Here is a 14,723-nt window from a genome sequence, read left to right on the forward strand (position 1 = left end):
ATTTTGGGTCAATATTAACAAGAGCACAACTTGTATGGATGAGATTTACAACCACGTCGGTCAGGCTGTCCGTGTGTGTGTGTCTGAGTCCAGGTTGGTGAGTGTTTGTTCTGTTCCAAGCATCTAGCACATTCCTTGAAGTTTCCCTCCCTTGCATCCCTACGTCAACAGCGGGAGGGGAGACTTACCCTTTGTTTACGAGCATGGTTCCTTCGCTTGAAAAACAGAATCAGCTTCTTCCTCATCACTTGATTACTGAGAGAGAGAGAATGGGTATTTAATGAGTAAGGAACCAACAACAGCTACTCTTTCTCAGTGTTTCTTCAATACAGCAAACATAATTGATAAATAACAGTGCACACAACACTTTTTCCATTAGTTCGGCATACCAAAATTAAGGACAAAGGTTCGGGCTGTCTATCCGACACACAACATACGATGCAATAGGTATACTCACGTCTTTATGTTGTCATGGTACACTTTAGTATCTGATGGTTGATTATAGAGGGGCTAGGAAAAAGAAATGACAAGCATTAGATATCATTTGTACCATATGCATTATTCTAGTAATTATTAAACCATTGGGGGAAAAAAAATTATAAAAATAAATCACACTATACCAGTTCAAGTTTAGGACCAAGACCTTCAAATATCTTATGGGCCTCTTCAGCTTTTTTCTGCAAAAAAAATGTATGAAAATGTAAAGTGACACTGTTGTGATTAGGGATGATAATAGAAAATGTGCATTCCTAACAGTAGTGCTTGGTGACAGAACGATGTGGTCCTGCAGGCTCTGCCGTTCCACGTGTTTAACTACAGCTGCAAAATCTCTTGCCACGCAGGCCAATAAATATTTGGACACATTCTTTTGCAAGATACTTTATTCCCTTGAACCAAACATAATTACACATTTTTTATATAATATTGTTTGCTTTTTCATTTTCCTAAACACTCACAACAAATTTGTATGTCAAGTAGGTATCTACTGAAAAACTGTTCTGGATTCACTTCTAGTTCTGCAAATCTTCCAGTCCAAAAGAGTAAAGCCAAGTGTGATCCTTATAAAATCCAGAGGTTAAAGAAGAAGTAGAAGAGAGAGACCAAATAAATGCTCTGAAGGTCGAGCATTATATTTCAAACCTATTTGATTGAGCATTTTAAGACTGGCTAGGAGTGGCCTAGCCAGTCTCCAGACCCGAACCCAATAGAAAATCTTTGGAGGGAGCTGAAAGTCCATATTGCCCAGCGGGCAAGCCCCGAAAACTGAAGGATCTGGAGAAGGTCTGTATGGAGGAGGTGGGCCAAAATCCCTGCTGCAGTGTGTACCAAATATTAAGTTCTGCTTTTCTAATGTATCAAATACTTATGTCATTCAATAAAATGCTAATTAATTACTTAAGAATCATACTGTGATTTTCTGGATTTTTGTTTTAGATTCCGTCACTCACAGTTGAAGAGTACCTACGATAAAAATTACAGACTTCTACATGCTTTGTGGGAAAACCTGTAAAATCGGCTTGTTGTCCCCACTGTAGTTGGCAGAAGTACAGTGTGGTAGAGACCAGCAGATAAATTAAAACAGTTGTCGGTGTACAATAGGGGGCGATGTCCAAGTAAACCCACCCTGTTTTCGTCATAGATGATCTGGACGATGCTGCGGTGCTTGTTGTGTTCCTGTGGTATGGGGGGAGGAGTTACTGGCTTTTCAGGCTCCACTGGCTTTGCTGCTTCCTCCTCTAGTTGTTGCTAAGAGACAACAGCAACAAATAATATGTCAACAAATGAGTGTGTATAATTTTTATGCTGAATGTTTATTTTAATGAATGCATTTTTCTAATGCAACCTCCATGCCTGCTTATGTTGGTGTCTGTGTCAGAGAAAAACTAGTCTATTTAAATTTAACGGAGCTAAATTTGATTCAGGTCTCAGATGTAAGGCTTATGTTTGATTTAGGTCTCTGATGTAAGGCTTATGTTTGATTTGTCTGATTTCCCCCCCACTGGCTTGTTTTGGGGTATTCCTTTTAAGGGTCCTGGTTACATCACAAATCTGGTCCTTATATTAACATGGCCAAACTAGCTTCCAATTGGCTCATGAATCCCCACTCATAATTTCTGTACCCAAAAAGAAATGTGAACTACTATAGTCAATAAATGTAGGCCATTAATAATGTTTGTAAGTTACTTAACTTAATTACTTAAATGTCAAGTAAAAAGCTCTGTAATGTCACAGATAATGGCTAATCTCTGTTCTGATATAGAAGATTTCCTTGTCTGAGTTTGTGAGTGTGTGTAACAAGATTTACATCTCTTCCTACATAGAGAAAAACACTGCTCAGAAACAGATGCAGCTATGGCAGCCTCAGGCTGCAGGAGAAACACAGTTCTCGCTGAACAGTGTGTGGACCACTGTCCACTAACAGTGGCCCTAACTTATTTAGGATTTTTCTCAATGAATATTACAAATACTCAAAAAAAGTAAATTGGAGTCAGCTACAATAAAAAAGGCATATATTTGTCCTTAAATAGCAAATTTGGCGCATTCTAGCATAAAATGAATGTGTTGTCTTTGTTACAAGCAGTACAGCATGGAATTTCCTCAGCATAAGGTGCACTTTTTTAATTACAAAGCTGTTGAAATGACATGCCACAAATGACAAAACGCACACTAACATTTAAATAAAAAAAGGCTGAACTAAATTAGAAAATTAAGCTTTGTGTGTGTACGGAAAAAAACTAAATCTGAAATCTTTCAGGTAATCAAACATAAGACAAACACTTTATATGACTTGGTGGAAAATAAAATGTTTTCCATGCCGGTTTGGCAGTTCTTCAGTTTCAGGCTAAATGAAAAAGCTGGGACTGTAGACTTAAAGTCAATTGCAGAAAATGCTCAGTTTCTTTCAAGCATTATAACAAATGGATAAGAGTGAAACATTTTAACCAATATGCACAAAAAATAATATTCGAGGATACGCAAGTTATTTTAGTAAAGCATGATAAAGGATGCATAAATTGCATAACCGTTGGTACGAAACATTTGCACCAACATTCTCTTACCAGGGCTTGAAAATGACCCGGGGCCAGTAAAAAGTCAAGTCGGGACTAATCAAACTAGCAAGTCACTGTCCCGATCGGGCCACCGTAAAGAAATTACAGATTATACTGCGATTATTATTTTACAAACTTGACATCCTCCAGTGATTTCATAATCTGGCACACGCACAAAATTACCTTGCAGCTCCTTTTGCGTGCTGTTGGCCAGTCAAGAGTTGAGCAGTGATGTGACGCATGGCTGTCTAGTATTGTATTTCAATAAAATATTTAAAAACTCACGAGCCACTCAATTGAAAAAGGAAGTGAAGGATAACTATGAGCTCAAATGAAAGCGAACTCAGATGCACTGTAGTCAGTCCTAAGTTCCCAGCTAGAGCAGACACATGAGGGTCTTTTTACAAAGGCACTGACAACTTTTTGAAATTTCTGTTAAACCTCCCTGTATCTTAGGTTTTCGTGCAACTGTTTTGCAAGTATCAGTCATTATTATACTAACCAAAAATATTATTATACTTGCGAAATAGAACTCCATTAAGCCAACAAATTCATGGACTGAATGGTTGATATTGAAAGGGGAGATTGAAAGAAATACTGTATAGCCAAACAGACATTTTGTGCTGCTCCCTGCTCCTGCTCTTTCCACATTCTCAATTGTTGTCTTGCATTAGATAAATATGATATGCTGCTCTGCTTGTCATTCACTGCGCTGCATTGGCGCTTGCGGACGCCGGTAGTGTGAGTCTATATTAAATATAGTAAAACATTATCAAAATTTAAATTGTCGCCAACATTGTCAAAATCGTCGCCATCAATGATGTTTGTCAAACATCATCAATAGGCGATTATTTCTGCCTTTCAATCAAGCCTTTAATGAAACTTGAACTCACCTGCTTCTTCTTCAACTTGAAGATCTGCTGTTCAACTTTAGCAATCTCTCTGTCTACACGGTCCATGCTCTGGATTAGTTCTTCCTTGGATAGTTTGGATGGTGAACCATCCTGATCATCCCCAACATGGTGCAGCCCTCCTGGAGACTGCGATTCAGCTTTGATACCACTAAACTGGGTCTCCTGAAACAGACAGAAAGAAGACATGGGAGATTCAGTTATTCCAATAAATACAAGGAATGTTCAATACATGCGTATGTTTGAGACTAACTACACTGCAGTCAAATCGCACAGAATCAATAAAATACAAATTAGTCAAATATCTACAGGTGATCACGATGAGCTTTTCTGCACTTCGCCTTGCTCAAAATGATCTACTTAAACTGACATTTTCCCTTTGCTTATGCAAAAGTTTATTTCTCTACTATATCTAAGTAACGGTGATGCCCACCTTTTTCATCTCCCCTAGAGTAGCTCGAAGGCTGTCCTGGACCTGGTGGGACTGCAGGGGTAAAACAATGCTTCCAGGCGGAGCACCACGGGCAAACTGGGCCTCAGAGACAGAGTCCATCCGCGGCCGCTTGGCATCTAGGTTCTCATGACCATCAGCCTGTTGCTGGGTGGTGACGCTGTGGAACTGCTGCTCATACCCATGACGTCTCTCTGGAGGCCTTGGGGATGTTGATCCATGCAGATGTTTAGACTTTTGGGACCACTGAAGCATCCCAGAAGGGATGACAATAATACCAGACTTTTTATTACAAGGTGGCCATTGTATGGTTACGTACCTCTCAGTTCCAGGATGGAATTCAGAAAGCAATGAAGGCCTCCGCCGACCCTGCTGGTCCTGAAGGTGACCTCGGTAATCTGGGACGGAAAGCTCCTACACACACGCACACACAGTAAAACCATAATAAGATGTATGGTGGGTGAGAGCCAGTCTAGAAACAAGTTATTCACAGCCAAGAGAACCTGTTGAGAGATGATATTAATCTAATGGTTGTGAAACTTAAACCCTGCAGTAAAGTCAATTACAGTGCAATCAAAAATAATTTGGCCCATTTGATATTTTGCAACATTTTCATTCAACGTTTTAATTTCATGTTTTTGTAGGTTGTAAAAGTATACAGGGCAGCATTTATCAAACCACAAGGTCCATGGACCAGCGCTACTACGTGGAGGAATGCCTGCCGGTCCGTGGCATGTCCCTAAAGAAAAAGTCCCACTGATTTCACTGATGCTTACTTCATAAAACCATAATGACTTAAGTAAAAGCAAAGTAACTTACAATGTTTGCACATGCAGTGATTTATTTCTCTCCTACAATTTGAATCATTTTTTAATTCTTATTAAAACTATTCAATGTGTTATTAGGGAAGTAAAAATTTGATGACAAATTTGAAAATTGCTAATCATTTAAATAGGCATTTATTTTACAGTTTTCCATTAAATTGTGAAAACAATTAAAATGAGAAGGACAGACTAAAGGGCCTGTTATTTAGCTACTAATGAGTTGGAAGTGCAAAAAACAGACTTTGCTAAAGATTTTGTTTTGTCAGTTAGCCAACATTAGCCTTAAATGTCTAGCTAGCATAGGTGTATAGCTTCTCTTAGCACTTACGCAGACTTTCCTGTAAGCGCTTGCCTGTTTCTGACTGTATGCATCTGAAATAATCAAAATGTTTAATTACTAGCAGTTAAATAGTAACTTACTAAGTTAACTAGTGGTTGCTGATATTATAAAGGGGGCACAGCCTAGACTGCCTGCCGCTGCAGCAGAATGTTGATTCATTTTTGCTGTACAGTTGTATGCAGTGCTGCAGTGAGTAGGGACATAGCACACATCATTGTTCTACCTTGCTCTGAGTAAGACACGTGTACTATGACAGACAGTGCGGTGGTCAGGGAGTATTAGGAACATACACATTTCCGAAAAGGTCTAATTGTTTGCCTTTCATTTCTGAAAGAACTACATGTGTATATATACTATAAATTTAATTTGGAACCAAAACAGTTGCGCTTCTACGAACTTCACACAAAAGTGCTTGTGGGTCTGTATACATGGAAATGCTGTCTAGTGAGTTCTCAGATTGCAACGTCAGCCCTGCCACCCAAAATCTGTTGTCTCCCAACAGGCTGAGCCTCTGAGTCCCACAGGTGCATTGACTGGATCATTGCTACCGCCTGTCCTGTCAAATGGGTTGCTATGGTGCTGTGGACCACTGAGATGTGTCTGCTAACACATTCTGCATATATTGATTTAATCAAAGCACATAAGGAATAGTGAATAATAGAATGTCAAGTCAGAGATTAGAGAAAAAGCATGTTAAGGGTACGCATAATAGAAATTTCAACATGCAGCATGTCAAAATAATATCCACAATGTTACAGTATGTTTTTCCCTGAAGATTAATTTGCCCGCATCTTTTTCACATAAGCTATGATTTTCCTACTGGAGAAGCAGGAACTCAATAAAGATTAGCTATATTGTTAAATCCAAAAATGATGATGTTCGCTCCAAAAAGAAAAGAATAAGGAAGACGTGTGATCTTAGCGACTTTGACAGTGGTATGATAATTGGTGCCAGGCATGGTGGTTCCAGCATCTCAGAAACCATTGACCTCCAGGGATTTTTACTCAGAGTTTACAGAGAATGGTGTGATAAATAAAACACACCCAGTGAGCAGCACTTCTGTGGGCAAAAACACCTTGTTAATGACAGAGGACAAAGGAGAATTTTTTTCTTGGCACACACTTAATACGAATACAAAAAATAAAACATTTGTATTGTATTACTGCATGAAATCAAAATGAAATAAATACATTTTAATTAATCAACATAATGTCAAAGTGAAATACAAAAACAGCAAATTGTTCTAAATTAATTGCAGATTTCCCCTCTGCATCTGCATGGATCAACCCCCCATCTATCCTGTAGAAATCATGTCAGTTCTGAAATCAAAAGGGCTGGGGTAGACGTGGAAAACTCATTTGTGGGTGTATATTCTTCTTCCCTGACTTTGTAAATATTGAGCTCTGGAGGAATTATTTCCATCATTAAGACATAAAGAGAAAGTTATGTTTCTTCAAGCAGAGTTTCTTACCTGGTGGTGGCGTGATGTGCTAAAGGTGTACTGGTAAGTGTGTGGTGGGAAGCGGCTCTGCTCGCTGCTGAAGCTCCCCTGGGTTGGGGGATAACCTGAGCTACTAGACATCCTAGCTCAGGGCTGAGCTGGGCAGGCTGTTGCTGCACTGATTATGGTCTTAGCTGGAGCATGGCTAGAGACCCAAACCACCTAAGACACAAATAAATGTAATTATTCATCTCACACAAAAAAAAGGACCCAATTCAGTCTGTCGGTCTGAAAATGAATCGGAACGGCAATGGGTGTGGAAGGATTATTTTTTCTAATGACTATGCGTAGCACTAATTTCTGTCCCAGAAATCAGTGGAAACTCTGGTGGACCCTCGCCTTAAACTTAATCTTCCCAAACCTATAAAACAACCAGCAGAAATTGGCAGCTTGATCGGATAGACAACAAATGTTGGCTAGATAATACAGCATCACCCATATTTGAAAAACAAACACATACCGTGCATTTTACACAACAATCTACAACGAATATCGTGGCGTGTGTAGCCAGGTGTTGTTGAAATAGCGTTTTCCCGGCATTGCTTCTTAGTGAGTAGTAGCTAGCGCGCTGGCTACGTTCTGTTAGCTGGTTACTATCGGAGTGCAGAACGACGTAAGCGTGAGGTAAAATATATAACAAGCTTGAGCGGTGAAAGGTGGCAAGCAGTTGATATGACAACCCCGAGCATTGATCATCTGAGACAAACTGCAATTCAGCAAGTACACAAAAATGAGATATTCAACCCACGTGATTAACTCCAGCAGTTATTCGAGCCAAGGTGCACGAGTGATTCACCTTCAGCGTAACTTTGCAAGCTCCAGCTCAAGCAGTCATGTTCAGGTGGCAAATATGTAGATCATTATTTATTCGAATATTTATATTAAAAAGTTGCAATTTTATTAAAGATTTAATTAATGAACTACATGATAAATCATTTCCATGACTTTCATGTTTTTTCAAAATCCATTACTTTTAGGGGTAAGATTGACTTCCTATTTAAACATGAAGTTCATGCTCTAAAATAATTCTAGCCTTGTAATTTCCTTTACGCTGGAGATTTAAAATAACACCCAACATTTTTTATGTTATGGGGTTATTCTAAAGGAGCAATATGTAATGTTTTTACAGCCTTACTAGCAGAAATACAAGGACAAATTACCAGTAGACATTTGCAGTTATTGTTTTAATTTAATATTTCGAATGACCTTTTTCTACAAAATTGATCCGAATGCCTGAAATATTCCCCATTTACACTTTCTCACCGGTCCTTCCCACCCGAAACCACCCTGGACTAACTACTTCCATTCCGGTCTAGTTCCGTAACTCAAGTGGGGGGAGAAATCTAAAATATCTTAACACATCTACACCAATATGACCACAGTTTCAACACCACAGAAAAACAAAGAAACAAGACAAGCTCATCTACTCAAATCAGTCTAACCAGGCTAAAGTCACAAAGGCCGCGTGTATAGCCGCAGATATTTATCCCTACGCTGTGACTGTAAATAGTTTCCTTCAAAGGTGCTCGAGTCACGTAACAAATGTCAATACATTTTTGCACTGTACCGAACCGTGATCCTTAATCGCAATATGTACAGTTGCACCCCTACACTTAACCCCAAGATCACCAGCCTTTAATGAGGACACACTAAGTAGAATGATCAGATGAAAAACCCTCAAACAGGTTAAATACTGGCGGGTTAAGCTAAAAGTGTATTCTGCTGGGCAAGGCCAACATTGTGCTTCCAGCTGTAGCTACGGTTGCAGTTACATGGTAATCTTTTGTACCATTCCAGCGTCCAACGCTAACTTTTTTTCTCACTGGCACTTTTTGGGCCAGTTGCTCTGAAATCTACTAGCCTGGACTGTGTTTTGACAGATATATAGTATGTAAATGTGATATAATCAGAATATTGATGTATACCACATTTGCATGTGATATGAGACATGAGAGCTGATACCAGCAGTTGCTGTTTACATAAATATGATACAATGCACATCATTACGGCAGCAACCCATTCAGGAACGTCGCTAGGCATATTTTAGGGGGGCTTTAGCCAGTCAATAATATTTGCCTAATATTGTGCAGGTCCCAGGTCTGATGCACACGTGCCCATTGTATGCGCCTTCGGCAGGTGTCAGAATGAATGGGTACCCTGACTGGTCTGCGGCTATGCAGCCCCATACGCAACAAACTGCAAGACACTGTGTTCTGACACCTTTCTATCAGTACCAGCATTAACTTTTTCAGTAGTTTGAGCTACAGTAGCTGGTCTGTGGGATCAGACCACACAGGCCAGCCTTCGCTCCCTCATGCATCAGTGAGCCTTGGCCGCCCATGACCCTGTTGCCGATTCACCGCTTTTCCTTCCTTGGACCATTTTTGATAGGTACTGACCACTGCAGACTGGGAACACCCCACAAGGGCTGCAATTATGGAGATGCTGTAACCCAGTTGTGTAGCCATCACAATTTGTCCCTTGTCAAATTGCTCAGATCCTTACGATTACCCATTTTTAACACATCAACTTTGATGATAGAATGTCTTCATATATCCCACCCACTGACAGGTGCCATGATAACGAGATTATCAGTGTTATTCACTTCACCTGTCAGTAGTCATAATGTTATGGCTGATATAACATAAAAATTAAGATAACATGTAATCATCACACCAAGTCAATTAAACTTCAGGGATATCAGTCTGTCCAGTTAGGAAGCCTAAACGACCCAAAAAAGGAATGGTTTTGCAGGTGGTGGCCACAGATTATTGCGCTCTCCTTATCCTTTCTGACTGATTCTTCTGCAGTTTTGCATTTTGCTAGTGTCCTTGTCACTACTGGTAGCATGAGGCGGTACCTGTAGCCCATTTAGGTTGCACAGTTAATCCAGTGCCTCCAGGATGGCACATCCATATGAGCCATCACAAAAAGGTTTAGTGTCTCCCAGTACAGTCGCAAGAGCATGGAAGAGATACCAGGAGACAGGCCGTTATACGAGGAGAGCTGGACAGGGCCGTAGTGGCAGGACCAGTATCTGCTCCTTTGTGCATGGATGAAAAGGAGGAGCACTGCCAGAGCCCTACAAAATAACAATAAAGCTCAGCACCGCCATTGGTGCCCTGTTCTCTTCACAGTTGAGAGCAGGTTCACACAAAGAGTCTGGAGATGCTATGTTATGTTGCTGCAACATCATTCCAGCATGACTGGTATGGCAGTGGGCCAGTGATGGTCTGGGGAGGCATATCCTTGGAGAGTCACACAGACCTCCAAGTGCTAGCCAACTGTACCCCACTACTGTTAAATACCGCAATGAAGTCTTCAAATCTTACACTGGTGCAGTGGGCCCTGGGTTCCTCCTGGTCCAGGACAATGCCTGGCGTCATGTGGCCAGAGCATGTAGGCAGTTCCTGGATGATGAAGGCATTTATGCCATTGACTGGTCCCCATGTTCCCCAGACATGAATCCAATTGAGAACCTCTGGGACATTATGTATCAGTACACCAGAGACTGTCAAGTAGTACCAAAGACTGTCCAGGAGCTCACTGATGCCCTGATCCAGGTCTGGGAGGAGATCACCATACGCTGTCTCATCAGGAACATGCCCAGATGTTGTCGGGAGGTGTGGGCCATACACACTACTGAGTCAGATGAGTTGCCGTGATGGAATTCACACAAGTTGGAACAGCCTGTGATTTCAATTGTTCACTTCGATTTTCGGTGAGTTTGAATCCAGACCTCAATTGGTTGGTGATTTTGGTTTCCACTGACCGTTGTTACATCAGTTTATTCTCAAGGAATTACACAATGTACAGCAAAGATTTTGATCATCTTTATATGTTTCTTTCATCGAGACCCGATGTATGATAAGTATTCGCTTAATTATTTTGTAAATCAAAAAATATAGTCCTGTGTTATTATTAAAAATGAACATTTTACTACTCTAAAAGTGTTGTGAATCTGGGAGAACACTGCTCTGCGTGCAGTGTGTTGTTATAGTTATTCTTGAATGGCATTTGGCATCCATGTCGAAGTTGTTGCCACTCCCTGCACATAACAAAACTGCAAACGAAAAAATGCCCAAGCAATGTTCTACTGAGAGGAGATCTGACAATAAATTTTTTTTATTTTTTTATTCATGGCACGGTTTAAAGCAGAGCAACATTTCTATGAAGATAGCTGTAGTGACTAGGGCTGTCGCAATTATTACATAATTGCCCAATTGTGACTATTTGAGCCAGATTGCAGTTATTTTATAGACAATGATCTTTAAACAACCATTTTGCACAATATTTTGATTCCAAAATCATGTTTCCAATCTGAATAAGAGTTTTTTAGGCCAATGTTAGAAACATCTCAACAAATACCATGCAAAATGTAGGATGTTTATTGCATGGGAGCAAAAGAGCATTTGAAACGTTTTAATAATTTCAATATGTTTAAAACTAGTTTAGTTTTTTTTCCCATGCACAGTAATTTCGCCGCATTATTAGTTAATAGATAAACACATTTAAGTCGCTTATCTGTTGCATCAACTTTGATAGATGAAAAAAACAATCAAGCGTGTGTAAAATCATTTTACTAATATTTTAATTCGAATTTTGTCATTACCAACCATATTTCCTAATTAGATAATGTGCATTAAAATGTATGGTTAGAACTATGTTGTCCCATTGCATATTAAACATTGAAACACATTTTGCTACGTAAGGAAGGCTGATTTAAATAAATAGGCTATACTATTTGCAGTGGAGTGGGAGGTGAAACTTCATGATCCGCAGCAAAATGTTACTGTCATTGCTTTGCAGTTGTGCTTTGTGAACAGCAATCGTTGACAACATTGATTTAGTGGTAGGTCAAAAAACTAACACAGCTGGAGCACTCTGGGCGCACTTTGGTTTTAAGCCAAATTGAAAGAGGTGGGCCCAATAATGTGGAGGAGGCAAATTGCTGGATTTGCTCCAGAAAGATGGTGCTCAAAAGCACAAACACCACACATCTCAAGGATCATCTCCGGATCCGCCACGTGTATTTTTACATTATTAGGCTTACACTACAATAATGGCATAATATATACAATATAGACAATTGAATTGTTAATCGCAATTATTTGTGCAAAAAATAATTTACTCAGATGTCAATCGTGACAGGCCTAGTAGTGACAATGTCAAATCAAAAGCACATGCCAAAAAAAAGGAAAACATCTGCACTAGGGCTGACCCTGTTCAGTTGACGAGTCCAGTGGTTGTCAAACCTGTCCTTAGGGAACAGCAGATTTTTCACATTTGTGTTGTAGCCCTGAACTACCCTCATTCACCTAAATTAAAAATTAAATCAAGAGTGCTTGCTCTTGATTCTAAAATATGGAATGGCAGTCCTGAGGAGAAATTTGAGAACCTCTGGACTAGTCGACGGTAGTCAGTAATGTTTTGCTCAAATAGGATTTTGTGTTGTCTGATTCCCGACTTTGACTACTACACTGTGGAGCTTGTTGTTGTGAAGTCATGTGGTCATGTCAGCCAGTCTAGATAGCTTAGTCCATCACTCAAAAAAAAGCGCTACTGATATTGTTTAGTATGTAAGACAAATAATGCGACAAAATTATTGCACATTTCTACAAATTGGTATGCAAGAACTATTTAGGGAAGAATCAGTCAGCTGGTATTCTGTCTATATTGGAGCGGCCTGCACAGTCACCAGCTCTTAACCCTTATGAGCTGTTGTGGGAGCAGCTTGACCGTATGGTACGTAAGAAGTGTCCATCAAGCCAATCTAGCTTGTGGGAGGTGCTTCAGGAAGCATCGGGTGAAATCTCTTATGTTTACCTCAAAAAATTGACTAGAATGCCAAAGGTCTACAAGGCTGTAATTGCTGCAAATGGAGGATTCTTTGACAAAGGCAAGTTTGAAGGACACAATTATTATTTCAATAAAAAAATCATTATTTATAATCTTGTCAAACATATACACTCCCTTGGGACATATCCACATTTTACAACATGAAATCAAGTCCAAGGGGATGAATTCTTTTGAGAGACACTTTATAGTCAGGTGGCTGCGGATGGGTTATTACTGCCTATATTATTTATATGGAAATGTGGGATTAAAAATCGAATTACAAAAAATAAGCAGAAAAATTCTAACATTTTTTAGGGCTCTCGTTTCCTGGCAAGTTCACATTATATTGGTGATAAGATGATAATTAACTATTCAAATTTTTTTAAATAAGAGAATATAGTAAAATCAATGCTTTAATTACATCTATTTGTGTGAATAGATTGAATGAAAAAACTATCTATAGCAAAACGTACCTATTTAATAACCATAATTTGATTCAAATGATCATGCCATGTTCAAGTTCAATAAATTCTGCTAAATCCTCCAAGTACGCCCACAAGCAGGCAACTCTAAGTGATGGTAATGTTGCTATGCAGACTTTTGCTGGTAACAAACTTAACCTATGAGAGAAATTCATAATTGGAATAAAATGCAACACACCAGGCTTCCATGATGATGCAAGGAACATAACATCTGACCTTCTCCTAGAAGCGTCTTGATATGAGGATAGCAGCTACAAAAAAACTACCAAAATGTAATATGGCCTGCTTTTTTGCATACAGAACAATAATATAATACCAATAGACTAAGTAATCTTCCTGCAAAGATGTAACTGTTTACAGGCAGGACCATATCTTAAAGACTAAACGTATTTCTTGTTTAATATTTATGATGAATACCATTTTAGGGTAATTTGTTGACTAAACTCGGTATCTTTGTGGTTGTAAATAGTTACTTATGTGATTATTGATGATGCTGGTTATACAGACGTTTAATATAGTAACCCAGTTAAATACATTTTAATCATGCTGTTGTTACTTGCCTGGCATGTCATGATCAGATACCTAGTTAGCATTACATTAGCTTGTTTGAAAACATTAGTTAAAGAAATGTACGTAACATTAAATAAATTATTTGATCTAATTTTCTAAACAACTTAACCACCTGATTATTTGTAATTCCACACGTTGACAGCTTTAAGCAACACGAAAAACAATGTTCGTTGCAATCTACTACTGTAGAGCTGGCGGTAGTCTGTACTCCTTCCTCTGTTGTTGTTTGCCTGATTAGCTTTAATGCTAACTCGGTAAAACTGAATAGCGACGTCAATATTGGACGTTGAACTGGAGACCGTGTGCGCTCGTTCAAAAAACTTATTTTTTATTTCGAATAACTACATTTAAATGCAGTGAAAACGAATGTTGTAAAGTACATACGAGCATTGGTTGTCGTAAAACGACATTGTTACTGGTTACAATTTCACCTTTGAAATGTCTCAACCACGCCGCCATCTTGCAAAAGGGGGATTGGGATTCGCGGTATCCACAGACAGTACGCTAAAGTAGCTAGCTAGCTAACTTGCTTGATAGCTAACTAACCAAACGCAACAAGGTTTTGCTCAATTTAACGTTTGTGCACAAATGAAGAGATATACTCTACACTCACCTCACATTCGGAACAATATCCTATATTAAGTAAAATGTGTTTCTGGTTGTCAAATAGACAGATGCTTGATAATCCGGGGTTGACGAACTGTGTGTACGAACGTAGCTAACCAGAAGAAGGCTGCACCACATTTGTATGTCGAT

At 39.3% G+C, this 14,723-nt stretch overlaps 1 protein-coding gene across 7 annotated transcripts in view; it reads right to left on the minus strand.

The window, feature by feature from the left end:
* ncor1 (nuclear receptor corepressor 1) overlaps positions 1-14,721 on the minus strand; it is a 101,468-nt gene extending 86,747 nt beyond the window's left edge. For 3 of the 7 annotated variants that reach the window (XM_013134453.4, XM_029120758.2, XM_029120754.2), the window contains exons 1-9: positions 14,581-14,720; positions 7,048-7,239; positions 4,732-4,826; positions 4,395-4,614; positions 3,944-4,126; positions 1,624-1,746; positions 621-677; positions 458-510; positions 189-255 (exon numbers count right to left, since the gene is read on the minus strand). In XM_013134453.4, the coding sequence (XP_012989907.3) occupies positions 189-255; positions 458-510; positions 621-677; positions 1,624-1,746; positions 3,944-4,126; positions 4,395-4,614; positions 4,732-4,826; positions 7,048-7,158 (909 nt within the window). In that variant the 5' untranslated portion in view covers positions 7,159-7,239; positions 14,581-14,720. Of the gene's footprint in view, positions 1-188; positions 256-457; positions 511-620; positions 678-1,623; positions 1,747-3,943; positions 4,127-4,394; positions 4,615-4,731; positions 4,827-7,047; positions 7,240-7,537; positions 7,761-7,825; positions 7,897-14,398; positions 14,474-14,580 lie in introns of those variants that run through there. The other 4 variants (XM_029120759.2, XM_029120756.2, XM_029120757.2 and 1 more) reach the window with 4 other exon arrangements.
* Positions 14,722-14,723: the final 2 nt, after the last annotated feature.

Source organism: Esox lucius, chromosome 7, assembly GCF_011004845.1.
Source record: "Esox lucius isolate fEsoLuc1 chromosome 7, fEsoLuc1.pri, whole genome shotgun sequence".
NCBI lineage: Eukaryota > Metazoa > Chordata > Actinopteri > Esociformes > Esocidae > Esox > Esox lucius.